This window comes from Kockiozyma suomiensis (assembly GCF_038497685.1).
Source record: "Kockiozyma suomiensis strain NRRL Y-17356 unplaced genomic scaffold V2V93scaffold_10, whole genome shotgun sequence".
NCBI lineage: Eukaryota > Fungi > Ascomycota > Lipomycetes > Lipomycetales > Lipomycetaceae > Kockiozyma > Kockiozyma suomiensis.
This window is the reverse complement of record NW_027117673.1, coordinates 1-19,048: the sequence shown is the minus strand read 5'-3', so window position 1 is coordinate 19,048 and position 19,048 is coordinate 1. Positions and strand designations below refer to the sequence as shown.

General features: G+C 44.6%; 7 protein-coding genes across 7 annotated transcripts; 2 read left to right on the top strand and 5 right to left on the bottom strand.

Annotated features, from left to right (window-relative positions):
• Window positions 1-572: 572 nt before the first annotated feature.
• Window positions 573-1,971, bottom strand: V2V93DRAFT_34515 (NAD(P)-binding protein). Its single transcript, XM_066907875.1, has 3 exons — window positions 1,458-1,971; window positions 1,319-1,394; window positions 573-1,251 (listed from the first exon to the last, which is right to left on the bottom strand). Exons 1-3 carry the CDS (start codon window positions 1,855-1,857, stop codon window positions 666-668), a joined length of 1,062 nt encoding a protein of 353 aa, XP_066764581.1. The 5' UTR covers window positions 1,858-1,971; the 3' UTR covers window positions 573-665.
• Window positions 1,972-2,326: 355 nt separating this feature from the next.
• V2V93DRAFT_34651 (trichothecene efflux pump) lies at window positions 2,327-4,921 on the top strand. Its single transcript, XM_066907899.1, has 5 exons — window positions 2,327-3,057; window positions 3,118-3,450; window positions 3,505-3,745; window positions 3,805-4,193; window positions 4,255-4,921. Exons 1-5 carry the CDS (start codon window positions 2,796-2,798, stop codon window positions 4,806-4,808), a joined length of 1,779 nt encoding a protein of 592 aa, XP_066764580.1. The 5' UTR covers window positions 2,327-2,795; the 3' UTR covers window positions 4,809-4,921.
• A 624-nt stretch (window positions 4,922-5,545) lies between these two features.
• On the bottom strand, window positions 5,546-7,607 carry V2V93DRAFT_359833 (uncharacterized protein; the record flags this gene model as incomplete). Its single annotated transcript, XM_066908108.1, has 3 exons — window positions 5,546-6,235; window positions 6,301-7,378; window positions 7,441-7,607. The coding sequence occupies 3 exons, from the start codon at window positions 7,605-7,607 to the stop codon at window positions 5,546-5,548; spliced, it is 1,935 nt and encodes a 644-aa protein (XP_066764579.1).
• A 138-nt stretch (window positions 7,608-7,745) lies between these two features.
• V2V93DRAFT_34637 (Alpha/Beta hydrolase protein) lies at window positions 7,746-9,261 on the bottom strand. Its single transcript, XM_066907897.1, has 5 exons — window positions 9,249-9,261; window positions 9,019-9,144; window positions 8,944-8,962; window positions 8,833-8,853; window positions 7,746-8,779 (listed from the first exon to the last, which is right to left on the bottom strand). Exons 2-5 carry the CDS (start codon window positions 9,047-9,049, stop codon window positions 7,885-7,887), a joined length of 966 nt encoding a protein of 321 aa, XP_066764578.1. The 5' UTR covers window positions 9,050-9,144; window positions 9,249-9,261; the 3' UTR covers window positions 7,746-7,884.
• On the top strand, window positions 9,181-11,361 carry V2V93DRAFT_337042 (uncharacterized protein). The gene has a single exon (XM_066907742.1). It carries the CDS (start codon window positions 9,370-9,372, stop codon window positions 11,257-11,259), a length of 1,890 nt encoding a protein of 629 aa, XP_066764577.1. The 5' UTR covers window positions 9,181-9,369; the 3' UTR covers window positions 11,260-11,361.
• Window positions 11,314-13,749, bottom strand: V2V93DRAFT_372235 (CAIB/BAIF family enzyme). Its single transcript, XM_066910699.1, has 2 exons — window positions 12,239-13,749; window positions 11,314-12,175 (listed from the first exon to the last, which is right to left on the bottom strand). The coding sequence occupies exons 1-2, from the start codon at window positions 13,385-13,387 to the stop codon at window positions 11,672-11,674; spliced, it is 1,653 nt and encodes a 550-aa protein (XP_066764576.1). The 5' UTR covers window positions 13,388-13,749; the 3' UTR covers window positions 11,314-11,671.
• Window positions 13,750-16,471: 2,722 nt separating this feature from the next.
• On the bottom strand, window positions 16,472-18,304 carry V2V93DRAFT_359829 (major facilitator superfamily domain-containing protein; the record flags this gene model as incomplete). The annotated part of the gene is made up of 4 exons (XM_066908107.1): window positions 16,472-16,526; window positions 16,584-17,176; window positions 17,233-18,051; window positions 18,089-18,304. The coding sequence occupies 4 exons, from the start codon at window positions 18,302-18,304 to the stop codon at window positions 16,472-16,474; spliced, it is 1,683 nt and encodes a 560-aa protein (XP_066764575.1).
• Between the last annotated feature and the right edge of the window lie 744 nt (window positions 18,305-19,048).

Below are 19,048 nucleotides of genomic sequence, written 5' to 3'. Positions count from 1 at the left end.
AGAAAGATTTGGGCACCAATTGCGGATGAATCCAAGAACTTCACGATGGCTACTCACACCAATCAGCTTTTTCAAAACGTGCACCACTCTTGGACTCGCAGAATCATCTCTGGACACTGATCTCTCAAATACGTCACACTTCATATGTCAAACTAATTAATGAATATTATAGCAAGCCCTTGGCACAGGAGCGTATTTATAAGTCTCTATTCCACTCTCAGTCATCTCTCATAGATCAATATTCCCACTGCTGGTCCAGAACAACCAACTTCGGCCTAACGCTCTTCTATTAACGTTACAAATATCACGCTATATATTTATTTCATTTTTGAGATTTCCATATTCATAACTGTTAGCTATAAATTAAGTTATCATTAATATATTTCTCTGAAGAAACCATATTTAGCATCTTTCACCGCATTTTCTCTATGATATATGCCCATGGGCAACGCATTAGCTCCTAATAATAACTTGACATTTGCGGCATCGATTTTCATTGTAAATCAAATTTGGCACAACTTAACAAAGCTATTTGACATTGTCTCTGAGTTAGTGCGGAGGCTACTGACTACTAGTACGTTGATGATTGCGAGAAATATCTATTTGTAAACTCTAACAAGGTCCCGTAATTTTTGACTTTGTTACATGACGAAATCCCTCCTCACTTAATTCAACGGCTTATGCGGTGTCAATTCCGTCATAACATCCGCACCGCCGTCCTGCATACCAACACGCAGCCAATCCGGAAGAAGCTTGCTAGGAACCGAAATATAAGCGAATGCTGGAACAAGCAGGTTACTAGAATTGCCACTCCATAAGGTCTTCGCGATCAGATCGCCCACATCGGATGCTGACAAACGCGGCATGAAAAATCCGCTACCAGCCTTCAGGCCCGCAAACATCTTGGTATTTACGGCCGAGGGAGAGATGCATGAAAAACGAACAGCCGGAGCTTTATAGATATGTTTCGTCTCGGTCTGCAGACCCTCGTAAATATTGATCGCGGCAGCTTTCGTGGAAGAATAGTCCGTTACTCCCGCCGTTGCCAAGTATCCGGTCTGAGAAGCGATAATCAAGAAATGCCCGTGATTGTTCTTGACCATGCTAGGAAGAAAAGCCTTTGCGGTGTACAGCATGCCTATATTGTTCACGCCAAAGGTAAGCTCGATATCGCGCTTCGTAGCTTGGAGAATTGGCTTGCCGCGACAGATACCAGCATTGGCGACTACGATAGTGGGATCTCCAACTTCTCTTTAATACAGAAAAGTTAGAAAAGTATTATACATCACGCGGATTCATAAATGGGAAATAAACGTACTTCGAGATTTTGGCGGAAACAGCCTGGAGTGCATCGTAATCCATTAAGTCGACCTTGTAGAAGTGCACATTCTTTGCTGTTGGAAGCTGTTAGTTATCTCCCTAATGTAATGCAAATGGAAGTCTTCGCAGGAACATACGCGGCGTATACGTCAAAGCAAGAACATCCAAAACCACGACCTGACTTCCTTTGGACGCAAGTTTTTTGACAGCCTCGCCTCCGATTCCACCCGAGCCTCCGGTCACGACGATAATCTCCTTAGGCCAATCAAACTTAGCGTTCACGCCATTATTCAATGCCTTCTTATTTAATGATCTGTTGAAACGAAGAATCGCGCCAGCGGAAAACAATACAATCGATTTGTACAGCAAAGGAGCGAACGGTCTAACAACACTGTATCGTACTAGACCATCCGTCTGCTGGAAGGCAAACTTGTTGTCGGTAAAAAAATGCAACAGAATCGGAACAAACACAGTAAGATACGGATTCAATACCGTCTTGTCAAAAATAAGGAGAAGATCTCCTAACGTGAATGCCATTTTTTTTTACTATGGTCGGGTGAACAGCTAGTTAGGGAGCCAGGATAGGAAGCTGTGTTTGCTTATGAACAAATATCTCTCTGCTCTGGAAGAGGATTACAGTTCGGAGGTCTGGCGAATGTGAGGGGGCCATTGCACAGTTGTTGTTGCTGCGTGCGGCAATGATACTGGCCTGAAAAGTGGAGTAGTCAACATTTTCTGACTCATGGCAAAACAACAAACGCTCCATCAATGCTCCTCTCCAGCGCGAAGTATCAAAAGAACATTAAGCGCATTGGCTTTCCTTCTACTATGACACGCTATCTGCCGGAAACTGATTGAATTCGGAATGTAGTGCAGAGTAGGAGAGATGATCTGTACTCTGGAAGTGTACCTGAGCTGGGAGTGGGCGCCGTCATGTTCCCCGCAATCAGCGATGGACCAACGGGTTACGTCAGCAGCAGGTTGCTCACCTGTAATCATTGTTTGATAGCAGACTCTGCGGTGAAATTAGCTACAATGGCGAACAGGATGGAAAAAAAATAATTCGAGAAAAAAAATAATTATCCTTCACGTCAGAAAAAATACACGTCCAACGCTTGACTGTCATCGACGTATCCATAGAGCGTATAGAGTATGATCACGCGGGTCTTCGACGTACCTTAACTGCGTACAGGCAATACCATCTTCGCGACAATGTGCAAGTGGTGCCCAACTGACCAGCCGACCCCGCGTACCCCGCATTTAATGTTACCCATACCAATACCTGTTTCCTGTTTCCTGATGACCGAGTCCATGTAGTTATTATATCTCCTATTTATTGTCTGTGTGCGGCAGCAAGAGTGATATTCACCTCCATATCAGGATTAAACTGTTCTTCTTGTCACTTGCTCGTCGCAGAAATCTGAATTTTCTAGGATCTAGTATCATTAGTATCAAGATATTAAGAAATATTACTGATGACTAGCTCGGATATCACACTGCCTGTAGAGGCGAAACCGATTAATGATCCTGCAGGCGCGCATAAGGAGAATGTCGACCGTGACATATTAGATTTAGAAGGGAATACTGAGGCTGCCGCTGAGGATGAACCAGAGGAACCATTCAGGCTCTCGATGCAGCATATCTTGGCTATAATGTCGTTTCAATTTGGTTACATGTCCGATGTCTTTATTTTAACTATGGCATCGAGTATTCTTCTTCAGATCAATGAAGATATCGGTGAATTTTCTTCTTATAACAAAGCATTATATGCGACAGTACTCTGACTCAAATTTGCAGGACCATCCACCGACTACACCTGGATGGCTAACGCGCAGACGTTATCGGCCGCTGTGTTGTCGCCATTCGTGGGGCGCTTGAGCGATATCTTTGGTCGCAGAAATTTTCTGTTACTCGGCAATGTCTTATCAGTCATAGGATGTCTGATCTCGGCAACAACTCATAGAGTTGATGTCGTGATTGGAGGCGCTGCTTTCATTGGTGCCGGTTCTTCGATGCATCAGCTAGCGTGGTCTGCACTTAGCGAGATGGTCCCGCGTAAATCTCGCTCCGTCGCACTGGGAATTTTTATGATGTCAATTTCTGTGACGTCGTCTTTTGGTGCTTTGATAGGTAATTTGATTGCTGTCTATATTATCTCAGAAGGCACTCTAACGTTTTCTGTAGCGTACGTCATGGTGAAGCATACAACGTGGCGAGATATTTACTGGTTTGCATTTTCACTGAATGCATCCGCAACAGTTCTTGTGTTTTTCTTTTATAAGACCTCTCAGAAAGGCATCCGAGATGAGGGGCTTACTACGTGGCAGAGCGTCAAGCAGCTGGATATTCTGGGTTTCTTCTTATTTCTCGCCGGACTCGTTCTGTTTCTACTAGGAATCTCCTTTGGGGGCAACCAATTTCCATGGTAAATTTATCTTTAATTTACAATTTGCATGATACTGTCGATTAATGCTCAATTAATAGGAAATCAGCCGGAACTTTGGCCCCGACGATTATTGGTCTTGTTCTTCTAATTGCCTTGGGGGTTTGGGAGTCATACACAACATGTCCATTTCCACTGTTTCCTAAGGCGGTGTTGAAAAAGGTTCGGGGATTTACGGTCGTTATTGCAGTAGTTTTTCTAGTGGGCATGGTGTATTATTCAACTGCAGTTCTGTGGCCTCAGCAGGTACAGAGACTTTATACAACTAGCTATATCGGGATTGGCCTCTACTCTTGCACACTTAGTCTTTCTGGGGCCGTTTTTGCTCCAGTGGCTGGATATGTTTTTGTGAAGCTCAGGCATGCGCGAATTCTCTTCACAGTTTCAGTTGTTGGACTAACAATATGCGCCGGTGCTCAGGCCTCGGTCTGTAAGTTTTACTTATTCATGTTTATTACATAACAACCCTGGTATACTAACAAAATAAACAGCTCCTACATCCTATGTCGGATCTACAGTTTTAGTGGCAATCATAGGAGCACTTCTTTCAAGCATTACAATTATCTCTACAACAATGGCTCAATTAGGTGTGCCACATGAATACATTGGCGTTGCAAGTGGACTTGCTATTACCTCTCGCTCTGTTGGAGGTACTATTGCGACTGTAGTCTACAGTGCAGTACTTCAGAATGATGTGTCTAAAAGAATAGGGCCAGTTGTCGGTACTGCTCTCGCTGAAGCTGGCCTACCTTCCGATGAAATATTGAATGTGCTATATGCCCTTGTTGAAGGTCGTTCATCCGCTCTGGCATCTGTTAGCCCAAGTATTATTGCTGCTGGGGAGTATGCCTTGAAGCTGACGTATGCGCATGCTTTTAAATTGGTTTACCTGATATCCATTGCTTTTGGTGGTGCTGGTATTCTTTGCGCTGTTTTTTCTTTAGATGTCGATCATCTTATGACATCAAAGGTGGATGTTACAATGGCTAATGCGCGACCTGAAAACGTGAAGGATACGGCAGATGTTGAATCTGAGAAGGTGTAAACTGCAATGTGTGATTTTATATATATAAATATATGAGTTAATTAATACTCATTTTAAATTTGCAATAACAAGCAGCCACCCACAACTTGCACCTCACACCATGGAAATTTCACCTCAACACAGTGCTCATATCTTTCTCACATCTTTCAAATAGACAAGTTCCACACCTTGTAATTTGCGATTCACTGACCACGGTGAAGATCGCCGTAAAAGAACGGGGTGGGAAATGAGAATTGGCTTTTTTGAATAATATTAATCACATTTCTATTTTCTAACTGACCGTGTTAAGAAACTTCATACTTCATGTCGTTTGTAAATTAACAAATTTGAGCATTAGGATATTCACTAAGCAGCTATAAGAGTCTTTACTTTCAAATAAGTATCCGGTTATACCATGCGTCTGCTGGATGCATGTGATGTTTTGTGATTATGATGTGGTACCATCATCAGCATTGGTTCAATTGAGAAGAACACCACCAGACTAATGGTAAGGGACTAATAGATGAGGCAACATGATGACGCCATGCAAATTTAAGAGCACAGTTAGTATTATTTTATGAGTGGTTTATTTTTTGCACGCTCCTTATGGTGAGATTGTCCTGCTAAATTGTGAGATGAGGTCCACAGGAACAATGGAAAAGCGGAAGAAAACTCCAATTTATTTATGTCTTTTGGCCACAGAATCATCAAGGCATATTTGATGCTATCATTATTGAACATATCGCGAGTTCATATATTCAAATACCCATAACCTGTCCACAAGAAACCATAGAGTACATCGACTTCACTGATGTGCAGTCCAATAATACACAATTCTCAGAATAGTCCTTATTCAACTTCCAATATCGTCGCTTGTCTGATGTGTAATATCGCTCAGCCAGTGAGCTCTTCTGAAACACCTGCTCTGAGCCGAAAATAGGTCGCGTGGATCTGCCACCGATATCGAGAGCCGATACTTCTGGTGACGAGATGACGTTGATCATGCGAAGCGAGAATTCTTGGATGAGAATGTCCAGCAGCATATCGTGCTTTTGCTGTTCTAGCTCCCGGTTTTCAGTCACTACTGGAGGTTCCACAGCATATAATATCTCGGACTCCGCATTTTCAACACGTCTCAGAGATGGGTCCTTCGGATAGATTTTGGTTTTGAATAGATCCAAGATGTTGACCGCCACCTTGAGACTGTCAATCTCGACAACAGTATTGAGAAATAAATCACGAAGAGTCGTATCAAGATCATAAGTTCCAGCGCGCAAAATTAATTGGTCGCGAATTGTGCCCCAGTCAATGAAATCAATGAGCAGTGAGTGTCGCGGACTGAGAAATTGAACAGCCGTCGGACAAAATGGTTCTGGAATCGCTCGGCGGAATGCCAGAGTGGGACATAAGCGCCAGCGCATGATAGACTCCATGATCTCATTCCCTCCCTATTGTGGTAGTGTCAGTAGTCATAATTTTATTAATTCAGGAGTTCTGGATAAAATGCACATACCACGCCATACACATATGAACGCAGACCGCCGTACGCGCCGTACGTCGTAATCAAGCTAATTGCAATCTTCGCAACATCGTGTACTGCCTGCGTATCGACAACGGACAAGTACTCTATCTTCAATGCCTCGATGGGATCGGATATCTGTTTGACGCGATCAGATCGCGGTTCACTGAGCCGGAAGCCACAGAGTCCCGCAAGATAGATGACACCTGCTTCTTCAACGCTCGCCGCAAACATTTCCGATGAAATGTTACGATTGTGCACTAGTATATCGGCACTACTCACGTTAATCGCGTTCTCACCGGAATGCTGCACGTTATGAGCGGGTTCTGATAGACATAGATCTGCAGGTGGACTCATGAACCGCAAACTGAACATTTCCACATCAATAGGTGAGATACCATCAGCTCCAAAAGTCTCGAACGTATTTCTCATTTCATCCTCAGACGGGGCCTGGAAAAGTTGCATTCCATGACCTTCGAAAGACGGGAACGCCAACCGATGTTCCTCCATGATCGATGATAATTGTATACTGTCAACGGTCCTCGTGCTTGACTTGGAAACTGAACCACCGATTGCAATATCGCTATCAATGGCACTGTTGGAGGAAGTGAAACTTGTAGTTTCGTCCAGTTCATTAGCATCACCGGAGGTCAGAAGCTCGTCAACGTGATTCAACGATCCCTCGCTACTCCGATGTGCATTTGGCATCATTATGGAATTTGGTTCATCCACAGCAGTATTATTCACAGATGCAGCTGCCGAGGGGGGATGATGCGCCTGCGGCTGCTGCTGCTGCGTTGACTTCTTCCCGTGTGCGCCGGACGGTGCGAGAATGAACTGAAAGGTTTCGTCCTCCGCCAAGGACGATGCCGCGTTTGCAAGACTGAGCAATTTCTTACGCGTCCGCAGGAGACTGTCGCGCATCTTCTGATTCTCTTCCACCATGCTAACGTAAGAGCTTAGTAAAGAAGGCGATACGGCATCGACGGGAATGCCTTTCATGGCGTCGATAAAGGATTGGAGCTGGCGCCTGTGAGTGAGTTGCCTCTCGCGAAAGCATTGCTGCGATATCCTGCAGAACCGAGAGATGTCAGTAAAGAGAACAGCGTGAGTGAATGGAGAGAAGTTCCATACCTGTTCTGGGCGCGCTTTCGAGCAGCGCGCTGGCTGTCGGAAAGCGCGGATGAGCTCCTCGTACTCGACTCTTTCACCACAGGAGCAGTAGCAGTAGCAGCAGCAGTAGCAGCAGCAGTAGCAGAAGTAGAGCTCTTGGAGGCTCGGTTGGCACGAACGGGAGGCATTGTGGTGATGACAAACGAAAGAGTGAGCAGTTCGACAGACGATAGTCGATGGGATTTGCGGGGAAGCCGCAAAATGCGGAGGAGTCGCAATCAGAGTCGACACGACACGACACGACCGACACGACATCACCCCGGATCGACCGGCGCCTCACGATCCGTCCGCCGACTGGCAACAGTAAGATTTTTCTGACCGAGTTCACTACAAACTCTATTATATATTCAACTATTCGAGCCGTAGCGCTGAAAACAAAAGTTACAACTACAATGCCATCAGTTCTCAAGTCACCTGATTCAAAAAGCCCACAACAGTGTTGTACACGAACGAGTTCTGCAGCAAAGGCGGGAGTGGTACATTTTCAGTCAAAATCGAATCATGCGTGCCTTGCGGTTCCACCACAACTACAGCACCCGCCCCAATCTTCTCTGCAAGCACCGCACATGCATCGTGTAGCACCTCCAACTCACCGTAGACTAGTAGCAGCTTTATGCCCTCCACCGCTTTGCGAAGCAATCTTTCGTCCGCCTGCGATGGACTCACGTATATCGAAAGACGGTCCTCGCGGCTTGCACAGTAAGTCTTCGCCCAGTAGTCCAGCGCTCGATATGTGATTAAGTCCGTCCCCAGCTTAGGATCGAACGAGCCTACGGGAGTCGGCTCAAGATCCGCCCACGGCGATATCAACAAGACGGCTTTTGGCTTCACGACAGGTTCAGCCAAAACATAGCAAGCAGGATGGGGATTTTGGAAGTGTAATAATAAAAACAACGCAAGATTCCCGCCAGCGGAGTCTCCAAACAATATAATATTGTTGTTCTTGTCGATCTCGGTAAGCTGCTTATACAGCAAAGCTGCCTCTTGCAGCGGAGAAGGATATGGATTCTCCGGAGAGAGACTATAATCGAGAAAGAGAACCGAAATATTCTTGACGTCTGAGAGGCGAGCGATAGCGAGTGCCGCATGCACATGGTTCTCCAACGCCGGAAGATAGTAGCCGCCGCCATGCAGAATAAGAAGAATGGGATCTTCCGGTGTGCGGTTGGGAGCTTTGAGCGCCCAGCGCGCAACGAAGCCGGACCCTTCATACGGTTCGTTGTACCCAGGAGGCACAGACGCGAGATTCTTAATGGACTTGGCTAGCGTCTTCTCAATCGATGCAGCTCCCCCAAGAGCCCTGTAATAGCAGTCAGTCCACATGAAGTAGATTAGGAGTAGAGTGGTTCGCACCTCACTTCTTGCACAGACAGACTGGTGAGCAAATGGCTACCCAGAGCATCGACTAAGATCTTCTTGAGCGGTCCCTTGCGCTGTGTCGTGCCAGTTGCATATCCAAAAAACGTGCTGAGCAATACTCCGGCTGCATTGACGTTAGTCAAATTATCATCACAAATATACCTCAAGACAACTACTTACGTATCCCGAGGAAGGTCGCAAACTTGCCCATTGCTGCGACAGTCGGTGCGGAATCAATGAAGAAACGTAGAGACTGCACTTCAAATAGCGCAGGCTAGGGTAAGTCGAGCGTGACGTAAACCCATTCTGTGTAGACCGGGGTAAAATTAGTGTCGCTAAAACCTTCTGAATTCTGGCTTACTGTACCAAAAATGCGTAATGCTTGAACTTGGTCGTTAATCCTTACTCACCAAGTTGTTGTCCTATGCTGGATTGCGGCATGTGACGCTGCCCTAGCAATTGAAGAATCCTTTATGTATATAGACGATGCAGCTATCTCGTACAATCTTTAGCGCGTAACACCAATTCAACATGACAATCGGCCCACGGGGACAGAAGCGCAGCATTCGGATCGCGAACTGCTCCGGTGCAATGAGCGATGAGGGACTGTTCATGTATTGTCAATGTACAGAAGGTCCTATAGACGCTGTCACGGGCGACTACCTCGCCGAAGTCAACATCGCTACTAACTCGCAGGCTTACCGCGCAGGCACCCATCCCGGCTGGGAACCCACCGCCGAAGAAGGTTTGTTGTTGAGTCTCGACGTCATTGCTGAGAAGCACATCAAGGTCGTCATCAACGGCGGCTCGCTCAATCCAAAAGGGCTTGCAGAGAAAGTCCATTCTACCGCTGTCGAAAGGGGACTTGACCTGAAGGTCAGCTACGTTCGCGGCGACGACTTCTACGACAATATCGATTCTCTCCTTACGCCAGAGTATCACCTTGCCCATTTTGATTCTGCCAATCACGACGTCAAACTGACCAAGGACACCGACGATTTCCTGCATGACCCCGACCGCGTTATCGTCTCCGCCAACGCTTACCTTGGCGCCAGAGGCATCGTCGCCGCCCTACGCGCGAACGCAGACATTGTTATTTGCGGTCGCGTTGCGGACGCTTCTCCAGTGATCGGTCTTGCCATTTGGTGGCATGGCTGGTCCGAGACAGACTACGACTACCTCGCACATTCTCTTCTCGCAGGCCATCTTATCGAATGCTCCGGCTACGCCACTGGTGCTAATTTTGCTGACTTTGATCGCTACCGACCTCAAGAGAAACTTGTTGACCTTGGATATCCGATTGCCGAGATCAGCAGCGATGGTACTTTTGTCATCACGAAGCATGAAACGTTGAATGGAATTGTCAACGTGGATACTTCGCGCGCCCAACTTCTGTACGAGTTGCAGGGAAACCTCTACCTCAATTCTGACGTCACGGCCGATCTCACCAACGTCGAAATCAGTGAAATCGGCAAAAATCGAGTTGGATTCAAGGGTGTCAAGGGCCTCCCACCTCCACCGACAACCAAGCTTGCCATATTCTACGTCGGCGGATATCAGTGCGAGGGCATGATCGTGGCCACCGGCCGCAATTCTACCGCCAAGTTCAAACTTTTGAAGTTGCAAATCACGAAGGCGCTCGAGATTCTAGGTACGAAGGATAAAATGGATATTCTTGACTTTCAGGAATACGCCCACGCTGAAGCGAACCCACATGATCAGAAGGCGGGTTCGGCATTCATGCGTCTGTTTGCGCAGGCGAAGTCGGCGGCTGTCGCAGGATCTCTCGGACGTGCCTTGTACAAATTTGGCATGCAGCATTTCTCCGGAATGCACTCGACCATGGATTTCCGCACTTTCATCCCGAAGCAGTTTCTAGCATACTACCCGTCTTTGCTTCCGCAGTCCAAGATCACCGAGAGCGCAGTGATAATTGGTAAAAATGACGAAAAGGACATTGTTATCCCCGCGGGAAGTATCTCGGAATCTATAATTCTTTCGCGAGACTCATACGAGACTTCCAACCCCGTAGATCTTACATCCTTCGGTGAGACAGTATACACTGCCATGGACGAAGTCGTTCTCGGCCGCTCGGGCGACAAAGGCGCAAATATTAATCTAGGCCTCTTTGTGCACGAAGACGATGAATGGGACTGGCTGCGCACATACTTCACCGGCGAACTCATGAAGAAACTTGTTGGCGACGACTGGAAACCGGAATACTATCTCGAGCGCGTCGAGTTTCCGCATCTCAAGGCTGTGCATTTTGTTATTTACGGGATCCTTGGACGAGGCGTAAGTTCTAGCGTGCTGTTGGATTCCTTGGGGAAAGGCTTTGCGGACTATATTCGAAGTAAGTATGTCGATCTGCCAAAGAAGTTCTTAGAGAGGTACGAGGGGAAGACAATATTGATTGATTAAGCGGTTTTGTGATTTTGATATCTAATTATATGAAAGCAATAATTGCTTTCTCTTGTCTTTTCTTGCGATAACTATTAATATTAAGTTTCTCAGTCTGTCCAGTTATTATTTCTGAACTTCTTCCCTATCTCTACACAAATACTGCCCTCTCTTTCCTCCAACAACCAAAATTAGGCTGAAGTAGGTCACGTTACATATAGACAGGGGTCTGTCTGGAGTAGCCCAAAAAGTAGGCGCGGCATTACATTGCTTGTTCTGCGGCAAGAAACCCCTTATACAAATCGTTTACAAAATTTGCCAATTTAGATTTATTCAATGCGAAAAATATTTTTTGCGACTTTTATGAAACAGAATTCGTCCTATGCTCATGTCGTACAATACCAAAGAACACATGGCGATAAAACATCAGCATTCACTCACTATGTGGCCACTCTGCTTCATACGCGTTCAAGAAGCAGCTGCCGACATCATACTTCAGCACGGTCTTCTCATAATTTGCAACCGGTCCCAAATACGTCATTTTCTCACCCTCGGGTCCCCCTAAATTCGCATCTATCCGACAGAAATGCTTTGGATTGAATAGCTTCGGTGTGGTTTTCATCAACGACGTGAGCGTCTTCCGAACGAGACGATGCATGTCGTCAAAATGGCGGAGAGATAGTGAGGCTTCGTGCAGCTCGCGTAAAGACTTTTGAGTTTCGTCGTCTTGGACCCCGAGACCAATGTAGAAAACATTAAACTGATTCAGCGAAACGGAAACAGTCGAAGAGGCTCCGGTCTTTACACGGTGATATAAAGCATGGAATATTCCGATGAGGCCAATGATACCAACTTGATAGTCTGAGTTTGGGAGTAGCGGAACAACAGGTTCATTCAAGCCCAAGAACCGTCCCTGCAACCAACTGACTCCAGTGACCTATTCAAAAGTTAGAGAAAACATAGAATAAGAAAATTGAGAGAAGTAATAAGGTGCACTTACGCAGTCACTAATCTGCTGCCAGCCAGATCGATGCTGAAAAGGACCCTTCCATCCGTAACAGTTCTCGCGAATATAAACAATGCCTTTTCCGCGTCGTTTTCCAATTTCGTGGATATACGCCTCGGAATATCCCAATCGCGTCAGCGCACCAGGTCTGTATCCGTCCAGTAAGACATCCGCATCCTCCAGCAATTTATCCAGCGCTTTCTTGCCTTCGAATGTCTTGAGATCAAGAGACACGTCGTACTTTCCTAGATTGCCATCGACGAGCAGCGGACCCATGTCCGGTTCAGTAAGGCACGAGACGCGCACAACAGTCGCGCCGAATAGCGCTGCAAGCTTTGAGATGGTCGGCGCGGCAATAACGCGAGCGATCTCAATGATTTTAATTCCCTCAAGCGGACGAAGTGTTGAAGACGGAGAGGTCGTCGGCCACGGAACTGAGTTAAGACCAGGCGCGGGCTTCAACTCAAGAAGATAGATCGGGTCGTCCTTGATAGCTTTTCCTTGCTCTGAGAGGGTAAACTCTTCCGGCGTCAGGCAGATAGTGCCGGCTTGACGAAAGTGTTCATTAGACTCGATATCCAGCCACTCCGCGTCGTACTGCTTAACCGTGGCAATGTAGTCCTCAATGGCCTGATCCTCCGACACAGATCTATCCGCGGGTAGCCCAAGCATTGTCAGTGTAGGCGTCGCGTTCATGCTCCCATGCAAATGAAAGAATCGGCTGTCCTTGGTCGGATAGATGTTTGTAGCAAGACGGCGGTACGTATCGAACGCGTGACCTTTATCGTAAATTACATAGCGCTTCGCAATCTCTGGATCCTGCAACTGCTTGCCGGCAACATTGACCAATGCAGACGAAAACACGAACAACGACGCGGCATCGGTGCTCACGGACACATTCTGCACCACACCGAATCGCTCCTCTATTATCGCATTAGCGAACGTGGCAGCGAGCGCCCACAGCGCGGCAGATGACTCCGACATCTTCATCGGGGTTGGAAAGAACGGCGCATCAATGGAATCAGTGGCGAACGTGGTACGGCTAGCGGCCGCGAGGACGGAGGGTGGAAGGGCAAGACGCAAGTCAGTTAGGAGGACATTGCGGAAAATGGAGTTTGCCTCTGCGGAGATGATGGCAGGCATTTTGATGGAATTGCTACCCGATGTCTGGAAATAGTGTGAAGGCCTTGTCGGAGACTATAACTTTGAGCAAGTTGGGCACACGATCTCCGATCATTAGCTGTAATTGTCATTTTTGTGCATGTGAATAGTGTTTAGTGCGAGAGTCTTGTCTGCACCTGTCATGTCTGAATCTGTCATGTTTTTCTGACATCACCGCAGCAACGAACTAATACTTTGTCAAATCCTGCATTTTTACCCCAGTTTACCCCAGTTTACCCCAGAATTTTTTCGAGCCCCATTATTTTTGTAGCCCACCTGGCTGTTTACACTTTGCCTAGCGCATGTTCACCCTGTCACCTCTGTTAATAGAGTTTGTGCGTCGATGCCAATAATTGATTGGACTAGGGATGGTTCAGATACAAAAATCTGCCCTGGTATCTGGCCGATGCTAAGTGACTCACATATTTGACTCCATCTCGCATGTGCCTATATAATGAATGTGGTCTCCCCATATTAGTCCTCGAGGCCTTATCCTTGATTTGTATTTTTGAAAAAGGCTCTTCTTTCTTAAAAGCGGTTAATTTTTTTATCATGCATTGTTTTTGTGTGCTCTAAAAGATTTATTATTTGTATTTTCAAGGCTCTGACTATATGAATTTGAAACGGAAGTAAGAGAGGACTTTAAGAGGTATAGTATAATGAAAAAGATATTACAGATTGAAGGAATGATTATTGGTAGTAGCAAACTGTGCTGGAGGAGCGTTGTCGCGTTTTGGGGCTCTAAGTCCAAATTTTGAGTGAGTCAACTGGGATCCGAGGATGTCGTGCAAAGGTCTAAATTTACACGATCCAGCTTAAGCAGTTTTAATACCATTAACGAAAATGAAAATAGCGGAGGCTACCTGCGGAGTTTCATGATTATTGAAAAATTAGATATTTGTGTATAAATGTAGACGAGGTGGTCTGTCTGCTTTAATCCTCGAAGGTTGCATATGTACTGCTAGAACCTCACTATAGTAAGGCAAAAATAGATTGGTATCATTCAGGCATTGCTTGGAACAACATCATTGCAATCTCCCTCTACAGTTGTCAATACTATTGAAAATACAGCATGTAGTTATATCATGTTTAGTTTATATAGTGGACTTTTTATTTTGCGCAGCCTTTTGAGAACTACTGTATGCTTTATGCTGGTGGCATTCATAATCTAGCCAGTGAAACTACAATAGTTCCATTTTCTAGCATATGGAATCTACACAAGGGACCAATTTCTTCATTTTCAAAGTTTGTCAATCTCTCTTCCTGGTGATACTTCTCATGCTCGCTCCAGAGAAAAATAGACTAAAGAGAAAAAAACCAGTCACGAGAATAGTCCAAATTCATTGGGGGACAAGCGATACATATCCTGGGATCGCTGATGAAATCGCACCTTCAGATCTCAACCATAGGCCCACAAATTGTACATCGAAAAAGGAGTATGCTGCAACTTTCGATTATCAATAGCTTGAAACTTGCTAACCGACGGAAGTGGTAATCTCGCGCAAAGTAGACGGTTGAGTAAATTCCCAGACACGCCCAATCGACGACATACACGAGCCAAGCCATCCTGGATTTCTCCCGAAAAGAAAATGATAGAGGCGATGTATCACAGATAGGGCAGGCCGAGATTTGGCACTGCCACTTCTCGATGCGGTTGGGCAACGCCCACTGTTTGGTCACAAAATCAACATCCGGCAGTGCCAATTCTGTACTCCAATGTCATACCGTACGGCCTAAAGTATCCAGCAGCTGTTCCAGCCCAATTCTAAATTCTTTGGACTTCAAATTAGCTCGGTTCAACACCGTCTTTGTTGCACAAACCCAATCAAATTTGGTGCTAACAAGATTTACGTTAAGAATAAGCGGATACTGAAAAAGAGTTAGGCTAATTCATTACGATGGACAGCAGCTGAAACTATTGTACAAAAATCGCTGAGCAGTAACGTCCGTCTGTAGAGAATTTGGCAGTCCGAACTGAAGCGTCTACCTACTTTAAAGAAGCGCAACGCAGACCGTACAAAACTATGAATGCTGGTGAAGATGTATTCTCAAGGGCCTTGTCTGTCAAAAGACCAAAGACAATATGGAGACGTTGTCTGATATCCAGATTCTCTGAAAAATGCTGACTCACTACTCTAGCACGATGAAGGCTTTACGAAAAAAAATCATCCGGTCTGCATAGTAGTATATTACTGTATTCTACTTAACACTTGCTGTGCCACAAAATAGATTGATTATAGTAGTTAGGGAATTGCCCTTCAAGCGAATTTTCGCGCGCTCTAACGATTACTTCATTTCTAATACCAATATCTAGCTCTAAACTATAATCTGTATTTATTGCTTTTGCAGTTCGCCAGCAACAGCTTTTTCTTGGCTTTATATGTTTCTAATGATTGAAGAGGAGCATAAATTTGAAATGATGTCGACAAATAGGAAAAGCAAAAAGAAAAAGAATAAAAAATAATGCTAAAATCATCTAAATCTCGCTGCTTCTTGCTCAGAGTCATTTTCGACATGCGTTAAATTGATATTTATCATATAATTACTATTAATTGAAAGCAAACCAAATTTTTCCGTTTGCTTATAAATGTCTTCTTGTAAATTAGTTCACATTATATTTCAACTCATTGTTAAAGAGATATTTAAATAACAAATGTGTTTACATAAGCCTTATAGACAGTCGCGAAAGGTTAGCTCTCCCCCACAGTGAATTTATTTTTAGCGGAAGGTTCAGCTGCACAACAGAGGTGTGTATATCTATGTAGCAGCCAAGTAGCCATGCGTTTACAATCTGCTTAGACTGATATCTCATCTGTACTATCTGTGCTTTAACATCATCTGAGCACCTTTAGACTGTTTGCTGCTGTGCTCCACTTATTGAGCCATTATACCATTATATGCCGAGTGAACGCGGCTCTGGCGTGGCTTTCTTTTCAGCTGACGAAAGATTTATAGTATGTTTCGTAGTTACGTAGTATAGGAATTATAAATGAAATAGATTACTCTCAAAGATGATCAAGAAACGTAAGGAATCGTATTTCAAGGGTTTGCATATTCGAGAACAGTTTATGCAAGCTTTAGTCTCTTGAGAAGCTGAGCACGGTACCACCAGCTGCGAATTCTAGTACAAAAAATTAGCAACCTCTACAAATTTTATCACACGAAGTAGATAACTTACCGTTTTCCATACACATAAAGCGGTAATGTTATAATCAGAGACGTGAAGACTGCAATTGCCCCGAGGATATCAAAAACAACGTCGGGACCAGCACTCTCGACCCAATTATTAAAAAAGTGAGAAAATCCAAAAAATATAAGATTTTTTACAGACATGGCGGCAATAATAATTTCAACAGATAGGTCACGATATGCGTCAATCATGTAGTTACTTGCTGTTATCGTCATAGAAGTAGACCCCGCGCACACGAAGCCGAACATGACTGCTGCGACAACAGGCGATTTGTGGGAACGATGCGCGTTTCCAAATCCAAAGCAGCCAATCGCAAGACAAAATGTACCCAAAAGAGATCCAACCGGAAGTTTGAATTCTGGCTCATAAATGCAATTGTTCTTTCGAGAGATCCATAATGTCATAGGATTATTTACCATAAAGAAAAAGAGCGAGGCGATAAACCCAGCAACAAGTGGGCCAAAAGATATATATCCAATTTTATCAGCCGGAAGATTGTACGGAGATAAACCATATAGCTGAGCAACGCAATATAGAATGTTCACTATCCAAGCAAGCGGAATTGACATTGCTAAAATAATCTGCTGAGCAGTCAGCTTCTCATGTTACACAAAGAGCAAACAGGCAGAGCGCCTACCCAAATAATTGCCGGATTCAGCAGTACAGCAAAAGGTCGGACAATAAGCCTCAATGGATTTTCGAATGAAACTCGGCCATGATAAGGTTTGATAGATTGCAAGTATGTCTTCTTTGGGGGGATGTACCGTTGGTTTTCTGCATTAGAAGCTTCACCTTTATTCTCAACGTATTGCGGCGCGCCAATTTTTTCGCTATAGTCAAAGAATTCCTCTCCAGCCACATCAATATCATATTTTGCATCTCTCAAATACGCTGTTTCGGTAGTAAAAAGTATTGTTAGAATAGCCTGCAGTGCAACAAAAATAATATCAATGTAAAAGACCCAGCGCCATCCAAGATGCCTAGTGATCGCTCCCGAGATTACTGACGTGAAGCAATTAACTCCACCAAAGACGAAATTAAAAACTGCTACCCGTAATCCGCGTTCATGTAAACAGTAAATATCTCCAATTACGGATATGATAATACTTTCATAAGCCACGTTGCCAAAACCTTGCAAAACTCTTCCGGCAAGCATCGTGTTATAAGTTTCGGCGACACAGCATATAACTGTTCCCAGTACCCCAAACAGTGACGCAGTAATAAACTGAGGGCGCTTTCCGTAAATTCGACTCAAAGCAGAAACGAATGGTCCTACAATTCCAATGGCAAGTAATTGATATCCAGTTTGAGTTGCGATAGCCGTGATGGATACGTGGAAATCAGCAGCGACTTGAAGAGTGCCTGCGGCTAGAATTGGACCACATACCCCAACATTAACAATAAATCCAAATGAAAATATAGCAAGCATAAAATCTCGACGCAGAAGAGACCAGTTCTATTTTAAAATACTTAGCGAAAAGTATCATACATACTAGAGTTATGCGAGAGAGTAATACCAGTGGATCATTTGGATCATCCGACGGCTGCGGAATAAGGATGATATGACTATTTCTACCAGTAGCATGCTTCAAATGAGAAGCTGATTGAGGGGGAGCAGAGCTTTCTTCAGGATTTTGAGCCTCGTCTTCGAGTAAAGACGTTCCTGGTACATGGGATAGTTTGTTGTCCTCAAGGATTCCAAAAGCCATTGTATATGCAAAACAGAGCTACTTTGATGGTTCGACGTTCAGCATATCATCCTGAGACCCAATACTTATTTATACCTAAGTTGGGCCCTTCCGTGCGTTTCAGCTCTTACCACTTGTTATGCTCTTGCTCAGAGAAATAAAAATTTAACAAGCGTAAACTTCCCCACTGCGGGGTAGCATTAATAAATAAACAGGCCTACAAAAACGAATCATAGCTACTTTGTGCTCTGAGACTCCTACAAGACTAAATAGTGAGGGTGGGGAAATGCCAAGTCTCCCAGGCCAAAATCTATCCGACCAAGGCTCGCTAAACTGAAATGGGACTTGATAAATATCTGATTCCCGGCAGATATTTATTTTTTTCCCCGCATTTGGTCCAAACATGGCTATATGTGGGATTCGAGGTCCCCATTGTTACTGCCTCCTGGACGCGGAGGAACTGTTTTAGCCACTTTATTAAATAAAGGTTGGACTATTTTTATGCATAAATGGTTAAAATATAATTTTAGAGCTATTATGTTTTATATAAGGAGAACTTTATAAAATTTTTTTCTAGGTAGTTTTATTATTAAGCCACAAACCCTTAAATAACTAAATTACGAATAATCTGACTTGAATGAACAATTAAATTGAAAAACCACAAATTAGTAGGGGTTTAGTAGGGTTTAGTAGGGTTTAGTAGGGTTTAGTAGGGTTTAGTAGGGTTTAGTAGGGTTTAGTAGGGTTTAGTAGGGTTTAGTAGGG